Below are 16,103 nucleotides of genomic sequence, written 5' to 3'. Positions count from 1 at the left end.
TCCTTATTTTACATCCAGAAACCTAACCAGGTTATTTCCAAAAATTTCTAGTACAAGCTTAAAATTTATTGGATTTTAATCCAACAATAATCTGGTATAAATTCTTATATCAAAAATTACAAAGAAACATATTTTATAAATTCTTATATCAAAAATTACAAAGAAACATATTTTATGAATTCTTATATACAAAAATTACAAAGAAACATATTTTATAAATTCTTATATCAAAAATTACAAACAAACATATTTTATAAATTCTTATATCAAAAATTACAAACAAACATATTTTATAAATTCTTATATCAAAAATTACAAACAAACATATTTTATAAATTCTTATATAAAAAATTACAAACAAACATATTTTATAAATTCTTATATCAAAAATTACAAAGAAACATATTTTATAAATTCTTATATCAAAAATTACAAACAAACATATTTTATAAATTCTTATATCAAAAATTACAAACAAACATATTTTATAAATTCTTATATCAAAAATTACAAACAAACATATTTTATAAATTCTTATATCAAAAATTACAAACAAACATATTTTATAAATTCTTATATCAAAAATTACAAAGAAATTTCATAAAATAATACAATGCGAAATAGAGAGTGCCCAACATGGTCTGGTTTGAATCGACGCCCCACCGCAGCGCAGTTCACAGGTGCCGGTTCTTCCATTTCTTTCGGCAGGTCCAGCCAACGGTGCGGCACTCTGGTCAGCCGATCTGCACGATTCTGACAGGACTATACTAGCGTCACATCCACGACCAGGTTGTATTCCTTGATGGTTTCGGTTACGGTAGCAAGCTGCCTCCGTATGAGCATTTCGCCTGATGTCTTCATCACCAATCGGGCCTTTCCACTCAAGGCATCGGTCGTCCACCGATACACACATGTGGAGTCTGTAACGATGTGCAGAACTCTGGCCTGCCAATGTAGTGCCAGGTTGACCCCCTTCACTGTGGCATCGAGTTCAGCCAGGTTGATGTGCCTGGCGTCATTTTCTGGCCAAAGCCAGCAGGCATCTTCCACGATAGATCCGTTGATCGCCAGAGCAACACGGAGGGCGAGCGAGCTGTCATTCACCCAAACCGTAAACTCGCTCCCGTCGACGCACCATTTCCCTCGCACCAGATCGTCCTCAGAGACTCTGGCCAAAGTCTCCTCTAGCATTTTCCGCAGGGCGGGGTCGCGCAGCTCATCGTTCCACCCGGCTGACATGGAAGTCGCTCGTCGCTTTATGGCCGCCACCGCCACCCAGAGCCACCCACACACGGGGAAGTGGCCCACGTTTCCCACAGATGGAGAAGACGCACTGACGCGTGACGATAGTTTGGACTTCCGGAACGTCACCACCTCTTCCCCAGCGGAGTCCGTCTGTGCTGCCGCTCACGCGCAGGCCAAGCACCTTCATCCCATCTCGCAGTCGCTCCGGCTCCTTGCATGTTAGCCCGAAGCTTTCGAAGTGTTCTTTAACCTTCTGTGCAGGCATGAGGCTCTCGTTCGCGTAGATGTCATCGATATATGACAATGTCGCTTGTTGCACGGCTTCGTCCTGACGGCGGATCGACTGCATGAATGCCGTCATGATGTTTGGGGCCACGTTCAGGCCGAACCCTAGCCTCGTCAAGCAATAACGTGTCCCTTTAATCTTGACCGTCTGGTATGGCCACAGCGATTTTTCGACGCGTATTTGCAAGTAAGCTCTTCACAAATCCAATATTGCTGCGTCCGCCCCTTGTTGCCACCACTCTCTCAGTTTGTGTGCACATACGTCTGCACCCCCCGTCAACGTGCTCGTTGAGTTCCTGGTAGTCCTTGACGGGTCGGACTTTTTATTTGTTCTCCTGCCTGATAGCCATCAGGGGAATCAACCTCTCTGGTATTTGAAGCAGTATACCAGTCTACCAGGAGCCTGGTGGAAAAAAATAACTTGCTTCACTGAGTTCCTGATGGAACATAGAGCATGGGGACATTGATCGCTCACGGCCGGTTGACACACCATTCACGGAAAATTAAGGACTTCTGAAATTTATGAATACTCATAAATTCCAGATTGCATAGGGAGGGAACAGGACAGACGATACAAATTTCGGATTGCATAGGAATGGATGTGGCACTATTTATTTGTGCCACTGTTTCTAACACACTCTGCAGCATGGACGGGTGGTAATTTGGCCATGAGCGTAGAGATACAAAGAAATCCCTTCCCATAATTCCCTTGCTATCTTTCTGTCTCTTTCCTGCACGACCACCATGAAGTGAAGATGAATATTCTGTCTCTCCGTAAGTGGGGGGGAGCACCCCCTCCCTCAATACTAGTTAGGTTAGTTAGCTTTGAAAAGCCGATTATCCAGTTTTTTAATTGTTAAAGTTTTTGTAATATATATATTGTAAAATAAATAGTTAAGATTTCTCATATATATTACAATTGTGTCGCGTGTCGTCTTTCTTGTCTGCCATAAATGTCTCCATACATGTCTGAAGTCGAAAGGCGGCCCTGAGGACAAAGAGATGAAGATTCCCACCAGAATGCCACCAGGGTGAAGAGATCATCTTGAGAAAAGAAAGGAGCCACACCCAGATCCAACATCTCAGGTATGATTTTCTTCTTGCTACACAGACCCTAATGACTGGCCCATCTTCATATCTTCATGAGACCGCTTTAAGACATTTACACGTCTGTCGGTCACACCTCAGTGACTGGCTGATAGTGGTATAATTGTCCTTCCAAACCTGGAGCTCTGCCTTGTACTGTCCCCTAAGATGTGTGGGAGGAGGATACTCCGCCAGCCGATTCCGCAGGGACACTGGTGGCTGGTCACCCAACCACTTCTAGGACACGGTCCAGGCATTCGTGCCCCTGTCGAATTTTGCATAGAAGTTCGGTTCATCAAGAGTTATGGCTGCGCAGACCGGTGTCTCAAGTTGGGAGAACCTTACATCACCGGCGCCATTTATGGTGATTCCGCCCAGCCGTGTAATGGAATCTATTCCAAGAAGAAGGTCGTACCCCAGTAGTTCCCCGTCGACCACCAACGCCTTCACAGCCACTGGGGGGGGCACTGCCAATGCTTATGTAGACCTCGCTCACCTCACTACACATCAGCGAACCTCTGCCAACGGTTAGTACCAGGACCTTCTGCTTCTTCCATGCGGTGCAATATCCCTTGCGTATCAGAGTTTGGGTGCACCCGGTATCAACCAGCGCTGAGCGTTTGCGCCCATCAACATTCATGATTACTTCAGAGGGTGCCTTGTTCACAGCCGCTTTGGGGATGGTGTTGGCGCCATGGCTTCCTCCCCCTGCTCGTTTCCCGGATATGCCCAAGCTAAATGGCCTGGCTTGCCGCAACGGTAACAACACACCCGCTTCTGTGCTCCATAATCCGGGGCGCGCTTCGCGTCACTCCTACAATCCCTGGCGAAGTGGTTGGGGCCACCACATTTATAGCATCGTCGGCCCTCTACAGGCGATTCCAATGCCTCAACTGCCGCCGAGACTGGCTCCTCATCGTCCTTCATGATGTTTTGGGCTCTAGCCAATAGCTCCTCTAATCCAAGCTCATTGAGCCTCGATGACGCCCGCAGCAGTCGACTGGCACTTTCCGGGATCCCAGACAGGAAGGCGCACGCCAGTATACGGTCGCTTGCACCCCCGAAGGGGGTGGCAAGCTTCTTCAGATCGGCCAGATAGACATCCACCATCTCCCCTGGCCCAAGCCGTCGTCCATAAAATTGACGTCAGGCAACAAAAGGGTCCGCTCCAAATGCTCCGTACAACGCCTCTTTAATTTGTTCCATAGTCGCGTCATCCCCGAGCTGCTGATACACGGCATAGGCCCCCTTGGTGAACCTAAGTAAGATGACTATAGCTGGGTCCTTTATCTTGCACAACTGGCAAACGCGTTTGGCTTTCTCTAGCCATTCGACCACCGAAGGTCCTTCCAGGGAGCCATCAAATTCTGGGATCAATTTCAGGTCGAACTTGCCGAAATAGCTTGAAGTTGAAATCCAATCTAAACAAATTCAAAGTCCAAGGGACAGGAAAGCGGTTCGATCAGTACACACACACAGACACAGTGTCACGCCACCAACACGAACCAGCATACACAATTACCAACCAGCCGTTCTTTCCTTACTGCTTGCCTTCCAAAACGACCTGAATTTATAGTTGTCGAAGACCAACTGATTTGCATATATGCACGAGATTTTGCGAGAGTTTCCGAGATCATACCATTACAAAATACCGTCGGCGCCATCTTGGAATTCTTTTCCTATCCTAGCTTTGCAGCGATGACAAAGCACACACGCACACCTAGGATGTTTGAATGGTAAGCCCTCATTTTCACAGCTTTCGCCACAGTTGCGAAAGGATTTTATCCCATGTACTGAAAACTGAATAAGAAAGTTCCTTTATCGAATCATACTGGGTTCCATCCATGAACACTTTTCAATGGGATTGAGGTCTGGAGAACATGCTGGATGATCTAACAATTCTATGTTATTTGAAAAAAATATTATCGTGCTTGTCGAGAAGTGTGTAATGCAGCGTTGTCTTGCTGGAAAATCCAATTTTTTCCACACAGACGTGGACCTTCAGTCCTGATGGAAGCATTTTCAAGCATTGAAATGTACTTCAATGATGTTTGCCGGCCTTTTACTACTCCTAACTTTAGGGTCCCAGCTGACGAGAAAGCACTCCAGATCATTAAAGACCCTCCTCCACTATGCCGAGTTGAAAAAGTCTCTTTGGGCAAATTTTTATCATGCCAATAGTGTTGAAATCCATCTGGACCATCTAGATTAAACTTTTTCTCATTGGAGAAAATTACATTTTCCCACTTCTCTTCATCTCAAGCCTGGTATTTGGCGGCATATTTAAGTCGGTTAGTTTTGTGCTGTTCAAGAAGACGTGGTTTCTGCAGTCGCTTTAAATGATTGAAACCCTTTATTTTCAGATGCCTTCTGATGGTTTTAGGACTACATTCTGCTGCTGTTTGGCTTTTCAATCGACTTGAGCTCATACTGGAGTTTTTTTTTAACTTCTTCTTCTACGGCGATCCAGTGATGGGGTTATTTTTTTGGTCGAGCTGGACTCTTTTTGTGCCCATATTGATCTGGATTTCTTTAAAAATTTATGATGACCGTTTTGCTACGATTCACTTCGTTTTCAATGGATCTATGGGAGAGTCCACCCCTATTAAGCTCAAAGATCCTTCCTCTCTCAAACTCTGATAATGGTTTCCCTTTTGCCATTTATAATTTAAAAAGATGTTTTTTTATCCACTAACAAGTTGCTTTTAGTAACATAGAAAGCTTTTCACATTCATTTTTTCAAAACTAGCCGATTTTATTAAAGTGGTCTTATCATTTTGACCAGGTAAAAATGTTTGTTTTTTAAAAAATAATTATTAGATCAGGGTTAAGGTTTCAAATGAAGCAGATTTCATTTTTTTCCATCATATTTTCCCTTTTGGAAATTTGTTTGATTAAAAATTCGATAATATGCGTAAACGCTTACTTTCTTAAGTGGTTTTATGATTTTGACCAGGACTGTATATATATATATATATATATATATATATATATATATATATATATATATATATATATATATATATATATATATGTATGTATGTATGTATGTAATTTATGTATGTTGATTGTATTTATTTATTTTCTACTGTTATTGTTAATTTTAAAATTATTTTGTATCGCTATCCTAGAGTAAAGTTTGGTTTAAAAATATATAAGACAAAAATAAAAGTATGTTTATACAGTTCGACATCATAGATATCGGCCTATATAGAGATGATGGACTAGCTATAATAAAAGACTCCAACAAAGTCAAGGGAGATAACTTTAAGAAAATCATACACAAGGAAATGAAAAAATTAGGCCTAAAAGTAGATGTACGAGCTAACATTAAAATAAGAAACTTCCTGGATGTCACGTTAAATTTAGATAAAAACACATATGAACCCTACTTAAAAGACAACGCTAATCCAATATATGTAAACCCTAAGTCCAATCACCCACCATCAATTCCTAACTCGATCGTAAGTAAACGCAGCAATAACTAAGCAATGAAAATGTATTTAACAGGTCAATCAATATCTACGAAACAGCCCTAAAAAATAGTGGATAACCAATAACTATAATGAAATTAAAAATAGAAGAAAAAGAAATATAATCTGGTATACGGCACCATACAATCAAATGTTAAAAACAAAACTTGGCAAGAAATTTTTAGATCTCATCGAAAACACTTCCTCATAACCAATCCCTTACACAAAATTTTCAATAAAAAAACATAAAGTAATCATACAGCTGCTGCGAAAATTTAGAGATGATAATTAAAGCACATAATAACAAAATATAAAATAAAAAGCAATGAAAACAACAATAAAATAAACAATAAAAAAGTGGAAATCATGACAAAAATAAAACTAACACAAAAGACACATACCTATTTTATTTTTATTTTATTTTATTTACCAACAGAAAAAAATTAATAACCTCTTTTTCTTTATTATTCTTTTAATTTTTCTAGGAATATCTGCTTCAATGCAAAAACACTAGTTTATTTTGGTGTCTTTACACCCCCCACCCACCTGGATTATTTTGCTGATGAGGAGACTTTGTTTAAATATAAACAAATCTTTTTATAAGATTATTGTTCAAGACATATTGTCTATTTCAATAAAACATCGTTTTCGAAACGATCGTACAAACTATTGATTTTGTTTGTTTTTCCTTTTGAAACTGATTTTCAATTAAAAAATTATGAATCATTTTACTCAATATATATATATATATATATATATATATATATATATATATATATATATATATATATATATATACTAGCAGTTCAGTCCGGCTTGGCTCGGCCCTATGTACTGTACATCACTTTATGTGCATATATATATGTGTGTGTGTGTGTGTGTATGTGTGTGTGTGTGTATGTGTGTGTGTGTGTGTGTGTGTGTGTGTGTGTGTGTGTGTGTGTGTGTGTGTGTGTGTTACTGCGACACGTCCTAAATGAATTCAATTATCTACAAAAGTGCATTTTTACCTAAATGCGAGTTGGGAATAATTTTCCCTTTAACCAATTTGGTACCCCCATATGGGGAGCAGCATATATATTATTTTTAAAATATAATTATCCACTGACACGTGTTTCATCCTGTACGACTCATCAGAGTGGCTGAATCTCGCTCTCTCTCTCTCTCTCTCTCTCTATATATATATATATATATATATATATATATATATATATATATATATATATATATATAAATTACAATAAGTTTACCAAGGTAATCAAAATTGTAAACTTAAAATATATTATAAATATTAAAGAGTTAATATTTACAAGTAATCTCAACCAGATATAAAAGCTTAATAAAACCGAAAAGGAAATAGAGCTTATAATATGAACAAATGATTAATAAAACATGTTAAAAGACATCTTGAAAAAGAGTTAAAAACATATTTAATTTTAAAAAGGAAGCACAAGATAAGTGTATCTTATCTTGTGCTTCCTTTTTAAAATTAAATATGTTTTTAACTCTTTTCAAGATGTCTTTTAACTTGTTTTATTAATCATTTGTTCATATATATATATATATATATATATATATATATATATATATATATATATATATATATATATATATATATATAATAAAAAGTTTGACTCATGTGCAAGTAACCTACATCTATAATTTTAAGTGTTTAGACTCAACATTGGCGGAGGAGTTTGGTAGAATCTGCAAAGGCCAACTCTTTTAACTTCGAAGCTAAATTTTTGCCTAAAAACTTATTAAAAAGCTTGCTGCATGTCTGAATACCCTTTATGTAAAATTTCAAATGTTTAAACCCAACATTTGCTAAATAGTTTGCTAGAGATTACAAAGGTCAAATCTTTTTAACTTGGTTGCCAAATTTTCACTCAAAAACTGATTAAAAAGTTTGCCCTATGTCTGAATACACTTTATGTAAAATGTTAAACGTTTAGACCAAAAAATTGGCTGAGGTCACATTTTTTATCTTTGCCTCCAATTTTGTACAACTTAACATTTATTATTTTGGCCTCAAATCAAATTAAAATGGTTGATCTATATCCAAGTAAACTGCATCTAAAATTTCAAGTGTTTCGGCCTAAATTGGCGGAAGAGTTTGGTAGAGTTTGGTAATCGTTGAATTTTGACCTCTTGACATCTAAATTTCTAGGCGAAAATTGATTAAATTTTTCCCAAATCTCAATACCTTTGATGTCAAATCTCGAGTCTGTAGACTGAAAATTGACAGAGTAATTTGGTAGGGAAATGTACAAACACAGACACACAGACAATTGCACTTTCATATATATCCTCATCTAAAAATACGAGGAGTGGAAGTTTTCAAATATGTAATTTGAAAACTTCCACTTTCCGTTATGATTTCCCCCTCTTCCTTAAATACATTCACCTTATGAGGAGAAGCAAGTAAATAAGATCTTTAAGAAGATTGTACGTTAAACCAAATAAAAAGAGTGCAATTTTATCATCAGTTGATTTTTTTCTTCTTTTTTCTTGTTTTTTTTAAGAGTTTAAGGAAAAACATAGAAGAAAAACTTTCCAAACAATAGAAAAAATAAAAGAAAATGCAAATTAGTGCTGTTTGTTTACATGTTTGTTACAATAATAAATTCAGTAAAGTTTTAGTTAATCACAATGTTAAGATGAATGTGTTGAGAATAATATTATTTAATATTGATTAAGAAAATGAAAATAATTATTTATAGAACTGAATTCTGTACGATAGCTGGAAAATTATTTTGTGTTATTTGAACAATAATACGAAGTTTTTAGCTACCTTACATAATTCTGTTCTATTAATAATTTTTTTTTCCTATTACATACATACATATATATATATATATATATATATATATATATATATATATATATATATATATATATAATCAACATCTAAGTTTTGTTCTTTTCATTGATCCAGTTTATTAGGAGTCCCTTCTGTGTATGCAATTTTTCAAAGCTTCACTCCTCACATTTAAACATTTTATTTTGGGGCCATGAATTGCCCAGAGGATGTAGAATTTTTCTGCATTACAGAGCGAGCATTGACTTAATTCCGGGACGTATGCTGGTTTGTGCTCTATTTTTCTCCATTTTATGGGAAAAGGGGTATTTTTTCTTTAAGCTCCCACACCTGGGCAGCTAATGCTGTATTCATCCTTGTTTTAGCTCTAAAGGATCTCATATGCGCGTAGTATCTTTGTTTAAATTGGCCTTTTGTCATACCTATATATATTTCCGGTATATTTGTGGATTGTTCCCTTATTGTGGCCTCATAAACAAGGGATTCAGCTTTACAATTACCCTCCAATGGACAGCTATTTTGGGTCCTGCAAGAGCAGACTGCGTTATCTATCTTTTTTGGTTCCTTAGATATGATCGACTTAATTGATGGAGCTGTTGAGTAACTAACTTTCACAGTGTTTCTATTAAAAATTTGATGCAGTTTGTGTTTTTTTGTTTTTTTTTGGAAAATGCTTGTCTAGAAGACTAAGAAAAAAATGCCCTACTCTAGTTTTTGTATTCAATGAGAATGGAGGTAAGAACCAGATTATCTTCCGTTCCCTCTTTCGTTTTTTATTTTCTCTATTATCCTGGGTTTGTAGAAATTTTATGTTTTTTTTTTAACCCACTTTAATGCAGTGCTTCATTATAATATGGTGCTGCTTGTTCGAACACTTCAGCGTTCGAAGAAAGTCGTGAAATTCTTTGGCTAATGTTTGCTACCATATTTTTAAACACTGTGGGTGGGTGGCATGAACCCTTATTTATGTACATAAGTTTTTCATTTAGTTTGTGGAAGGATTTATGTATTTTCTTCTCGAGATCTAGAGTGGCATCTAAAAAATCTACTCCATATAAATTTGTCTGTATTATTATTTTAAAGCCTAGCTCCTTGAAAAATTCAGTTAGGTCTTTCCTAAGCCTGTCTAATGCACATCCATTGTAGTCACGCGATAGGTAAAGTCCATTATCCATATATAACCCCAAAAAGTGATCTGGGAATTTATTTTTCATGGTCTCCAGTAGGAAAAGTCCAACCAGATCGCAGATATCCGCACTGTCATACGCCCCATCGCAACGTCAAAGGGGTCTTCGGGGTTTGATTTTTTGACTCATGTTTTATGATCAAAAAATAAAAAGGTCTGCCTTGCTTGCATGATTGTTTCCTTATCGAGCTCACTTATCTTTCTATATTTTGATGCGAAGATCAATGATTTTTCTACGATTTCCTTAGTGATTTAGGGGTAAAATTCGACGATATCCAGTTGTGTAAATTTACATTTGTGTGGTTCAGTTATGTTTTTAAACCAGTCCAGTACGGTGCTCGTGTCTGCCCACAAATTAAGATTTGATTTTCTGTTTATCTTTTTTACTATTTCTCTAATTATAGACTTGCTAGCTAGGCCGATCTCGCTTTTAGCCGGGTTTATTAGCCTGCTGGTTGGCTTATTATTAAAATTTTCTTTGTGGTCTTTCAAAGTTATAAACACATTTTTCTTTGCTAACCTATTTACTCTGTATTTTATACCTAATTTTGTGGCTACTTCTGTAGCCTCTTGGTTAATAGATTTATAAGTATCTTTTTCTGCTAATTGGTATTTTTCTGTAATAGAGTTTAGTACAAGTTGTTTTTCCTTTTCCATTTTATATAAATTTTTCGTTTCATCTGAGAAAACAATCGTCTCATTTTCTCTTTTTATTTCTTTCATTAATACAGTGGGCCTCTGATTTTTGCCCATCAACCACTACTCTTATGAGCCTATCTGAGAGAAATGACTTAATGATCGAGAAAACATTTCCAGTTATACCGTAGCTGGAAATCTTGTGTAGTAGGCCTTTATGCCAAACCTTATCGAAGGCCTTTGATATGTCAATAGCAATTGCCCTAGAAAGGAAGCCTTTGTCGAGAGATTCGCTAATCCTATGAGCTATAACCGTTAGCACATCTGCTGTAGATCTAGCAGTGCGGAAACCATATTGCGTGTCGCTAAGAAGGTTATTTCTGCTGAGGTGGTTGACTACTTCTCTATTTATTGTGGATTCCAGCAACTTACTCATGACACACAGGAGACTTATTGGTCTGTACTGAGAGGGAGATGACTTATCACCTGAATTCTTAAATACAGGGCATACTGATGAGGTTTTCTAGGGTGTTGGGAAGCACTTCTCCTTAAGGCAACGCTTAAACAGTTTGGTAAGTATGGGGGCAAATTCTGGTTGTAATTTTTTTAACACTATAATTGGAATACCGTCGGGACCAGTTGTTTACTGGAGTCAAGGTTCTGGATTAGCTTGGCGACCTCACACACAGATATTTGTATGTTGCATAGCGTGTTGTCTGTTATAGGAGGGAATATGAGGAGTTGATGGCCTTTGTCACACAGAGTAGAATTTGCCGCAAAGTTTTTGGCAAATAGTTTGGCCTTGTTGGATGCTGTTGAAATGACCTCTGGTCCATTGATAACACTGGGCTGCATCAAAAATGCAACATCCATGACAATATCCTCTTCTAGACCAATTTTTCGTGCTGATCACGATGGTAGTAGTCATTTTGCTCGTAAGGTTCTAGTTTATGTGTTACAGCGTCATATACTGCGTCGTATATTAATATACCTTTTTTGTTGCAGATCAATTAAAGAATGGCACGGACTTGCAAAAACCACCCCAACTCATTTTGCTACATCTGCGGAAATTACACACTTTCAAGACAGAAGCGCAAAATCACTTCTACAGTGAAACAACTCTATCGTGCCTACTTTGGCATCGAACTTGGACATCAAGATAAACCATGGGCGCCACACATTGCTTGTGTGAAATGTTTCGCTGGTTTATGCCACTGGAATAAAGGAAACCGAAAATCAATGCCATTTGGAATACCAGTGGTTTGGCGGGAACCTACGAATCACCATGATGACTGCTATTTTTGTATGGTGAAACCACTGGGAAGGAATGGTATAAGTTTGAAATACATTAAATACCCAAACATTCCGTCAGTTACGCAACCAGTACCACATAGTGATGTTGTTCCTGTGCCAAGACCTCCTGAGATTCTAGAACGTACCAGTGCAAGTGACTCTACATGTGATGACAGTGAAAATCAGGATGTTTATGAAGATATCAGTGGGACCTCTGAGAAAAGCCCTCAGTTATTTGAACAGAGTGAGCTAGATGACCTTGTACGAGATCTTGGTCTGTCAAAAGAATCTGCACAGTTGTTAGGTTCAAGGTTAAAAGAGAAAAATCTTTTGGCACGTAATACACACTTTGCACAGTATCGGCATCGAGAGCAGGAATTCGTGCAGTACTTTACCAAGTCCGATGACATGGTATATTGCCACGATGTTTCAGGTCTTGTAGAACACATGGGTAAAGAATACCATCGTGAAGAATGGAGGCTCTTTATAGATTCCTCCACCAGAAGTCTAAAAGCTGTGCTACTTTTTAATGGTAAAAACGTAGCATCATTGCCCATTGCTCATTCTGTTACCCTGAAAGAAACCTATGATACCATGTCACTTCTTCTTAACAACATACAATATCAAGATCACAACTGGCTTCTCTGTGGTGACCTAAAAGTTCTGAACATTTTATTAGGAATGCAGGGGGGCTACACAAAATACCCATGCTTTTTGTGCTTGTGGGACAGCCGTGCAGATTCCGTACATTACCGACAAAGGGAATGGCCACAACGGACGGAATTTGTTCCTGGCCGCCATAACGTCAAAACACTACCACTTGTACCACCAGAGAAGGTGCTTCTGCCTCCCCATCACATAAAGCTGGGGTAAATGAAAAATTTTGTGAAATCACTTGCGAAAGATGGAGAAGGGTTTAAATACCTTTCCAATAAATTCCCTCTTGTCAGTGATGCTAAAGTACAAGCTGGCATATTTGTTGGACCACAGATTCGTGAACTTATGTCTGATACCGGATTTAATGAAGCACTGACACCTCGTGAAAGAAGAGCTTGGGAATGTTTTAAGTTAGTTGTGACAGGGTTTTTAGGAAACAGAAAATCTGATGACTACAAGGAACGGGTTGAGAATATGCTTCAAGCATATGAGACTGCTGGCACACGCATGAACATCAAAATACATTTCCTGCACAGTCACCTTGACTACTTTCCTGCTAATTTGGGTGAATACAGTGAGGAACAGGGAGAGAGGTTCCATCAGGATATATCCGATATGGAGCGCCGCTATCAAGGCAATTGGAGTGTGACCCTGATGGCTGATTTCTGCTGGTCTCTTCAAAGAAGCTGGACAACATCTCCTGCAAGGCCAGCACACAAGAGAATGTCGCAAAAGCGTGCATTTCAAGGGGAATAGCTGCTTTCTAACTTCAAATTGGATGCATTCTTTACAATGAATCTGATAAATATTGTGCCAACTGTTACAAAAAAATGAGAACCTCCTTAAAAAAATGGGTATGCTTTATGCGTTTACTATGCGAAACTGCAATGAAAAATGTTAATAACATTTCTGTTGCAAATTTTTTTTTCCAAATGCAGCCCAGTGTAACGGTTGGGATAGAACACACGTTTCTGTTCAGGATCCTATTTGTTATTTGCCAGAACTGGTGGGAACCAAGCCGCTGCTCAGCTACTTTGGATTTAATGGATTGAGCATATAGTTCTCTTGCATGTTTTATTACTCTTTTACAGTGATTGCTGGCGGTCCTGAAAGCAGCTTTAGTTTCAGTGCATCTATTACATTAGTAGCTACGGAAAAAGTGATTTCTGTGTGCGATGGCAGCAGCACATTCAGGGGAGAACCATGGCTGGCTGTTAGGTTTTTGTTGGAATTTTTTGGATGGTATGAATTGATCTATACCTACAATTAACCATTCGGTCAGGTCTGATACTATAAAGGACACATCCTTTTTAAACATGGAATGAAAAGGTAGATAGGATATGAATGTACGGAAGCTATCCCAGTCTGCCATAGAGTATCGGTATACAGTACGGTTGAGAGGTACGTCTGAAGATTTATTATATTTCATTTTTATCTTAACTGATACGACGCAGTGGTCGGAGGATCCCAGAGGAGATAGAACGGAACATGAGCATAGCTCAGGGGAAGTAGATAGAAAAAGGTCTAGAAGGCTTGCGTACTGACCGGTACTATCGGGCACATGGGTGGGCTCGTGGACAATCTGAGTGAGGTCATAGGCAATGGCAAAATCATGACAGAACCTCCCTTTATCATCAGTCATATTTGAGTGGGTCAGCCATTCCACATTATGGGCATTGAAGTCACCGCAAATGTGAATGTTAGCCGAGGGATGAGCAGACAGACTGTGGTCAATTTTTTCTGATATATTCTTAAAGACAGTAACTCCGCTGTTGTGGGGGCGATAGAGGGCAAATATAAATGCAGTGGTGTAAGCAAGTGCAACCCAGAAGCACATATAAGGTAGATTAGGGTCTTCTCTGGAGATATCCCTGCCACATGGGAAGCCATCTTTAATGTAGGCACATAGGCACATATTCCATGCCCGTGGCGATTTTGGGGGTCAGTTTTAGATGTTAAGTTAGAGTATTTGTTAATTATGAACTCATCTAGGGAGGTGATCGGCCCTATTCCAGTTTCGCTTAGAAAGAATATATCAGGTTTCGTCTTCTGTAATTGGGTTTCAACCTCTGGAAGGTTAGAACGTAGACCCCTGATGTTGGAGAAGGAGACATGGTAGTAGGGGTCTACGTAGGAGGATGGGGTTCTAGGTTTATTCGTTTCTTTTTTGAGATATTGTATGTTGAGGATTTGTGGGGTCAGCATACTTGGTTAGAGCAGAATAGAAAGGGAAAGTAAGAGAGGAAAGACAGGAATTTTTTTTTGTAGCACATGATAAGGTAAAGCCGTAACAATTACCCACTAGCATGGCATCGAGAGGCCCCACCAGAGACTACTGCATGGTCCAGAATCCATTCACCAAATGGCAATACAACAGCCCCAGTACTTTGCACTTGCTGATAGGACAGTCTCCTTAGTGGTTATTCCAGGGTTCCGGTTCCTGACTATCAGGCGGTTAACGTCAGCCCAGATGAAAACGTTTACCTCCAGCACCCTTACTAGTGACATGGCCGCAAGGATAGACATAGAGACAGAAAATTTCCGACATCTCAGACTACTGTTCACAAAGTACTACCGACCGGGGGATGCAGCTTTTTCTTCACCCTTTGTCAGAAACATCACTCATTAGAAATGAGGACTGAGGGACAAAAAAGGAGAAGCGAGAGTTACTGAAGCTGCCAGTAACACATCAACTGCATTATCTACTCTCCATTAAAAAAAAATGGTAAGATGGACTTATTTATATCTACTTAGTAAAGTTCCTTGCCCATTCCCAGTTTAGAATAGAATTTGAAGATAGTCTCCCCTCCCATATTAATCCGTGGAAGTTTTTTTTTTTTTTTTTTGCTTTTGGTACCTCGCGATAGAACCTTCGAGATTAAACTAATAATTACATTTCAATAATGCAACTTGTGAGGTCAGCTTATGTTTTTAGATCGGGGCATCTTATTTAAAGGCTAGTTTAGGATAATACCAGACGTATTTAACAAAAAAAGTTTAAAACAGGAGTAATAAGACATGATAAGTGATATTAAGGAGTTTCAATTTTTAGTAAGAGAACAGATAAATAAATAATATATATATATATATTTTTTTTTTTATTTTTTTTTTTTATTACATTTTCACCCCAAACAAGGCAAATTGCCACTTTGGTGTAGGGGGCTACTATCAGGGGCAACAACTACTGGGGTACTATGTAGGGATTTGGGCAGCAAGGTGTCGGTTCACGTTACACTTGAACTTCTGCACGTCAGTACTGTTGGGGAAGCAGGGACCTGGAATGGAATTCCAGAGTCTTGCGGTTCTGGGGAAGAAACTATTGGAGTAAAAAGATCTTTTACATCTAGGGACCTCTACAGTGTGGGGGTGGGATCTAGTAGCCTGTCGGGTTTGTCGAGGGTGCTCGCGTCGTGGGGGCACA

General features: G+C 38.4%; 2 protein-coding genes across 2 annotated transcripts in view; both read right to left on the bottom strand.

The window, feature by feature from the left end:
• Positions 1–3,279: 3,279 nt before the first annotated feature.
• On the bottom strand, positions 3,280–3,726 carry LOC145256155 (uncharacterized). The gene has a single exon (XM_080114742.1). The coding sequence runs from the start codon at positions 3,724–3,726 to the stop codon at positions 3,280–3,282; it is 447 nt and encodes a 148-aa protein (XP_079970868.1).
• Positions 3,727–3,762: 36 nt separating this feature from the next.
• The window catches only part of LOC145256154 (uncharacterized), a 77,018-nt gene continuing 64,677 nt past the window's right edge, over positions 3,763–16,103 (bottom strand). The window contains exon 2 of the mRNA XM_080114741.1: positions 3,763–4,018. Coding sequence (XP_079970867.1) covers positions 3,763–4,018 — 256 coding nt within the window. The remainder of the gene's footprint in view (positions 4,019–16,103) is intronic.

Source organism: Euprymna scolopes, chromosome 32 (assembly GCF_053919585.1).
Source record: "Euprymna scolopes isolate OS-2025 chromosome 32, ASM5391958v1, whole genome shotgun sequence".
NCBI lineage: Eukaryota > Metazoa > Mollusca > Cephalopoda > Sepiida > Sepiolidae > Euprymna > Euprymna scolopes.
This window is presented reverse-complemented; position numbering and strand designations above follow the sequence as displayed.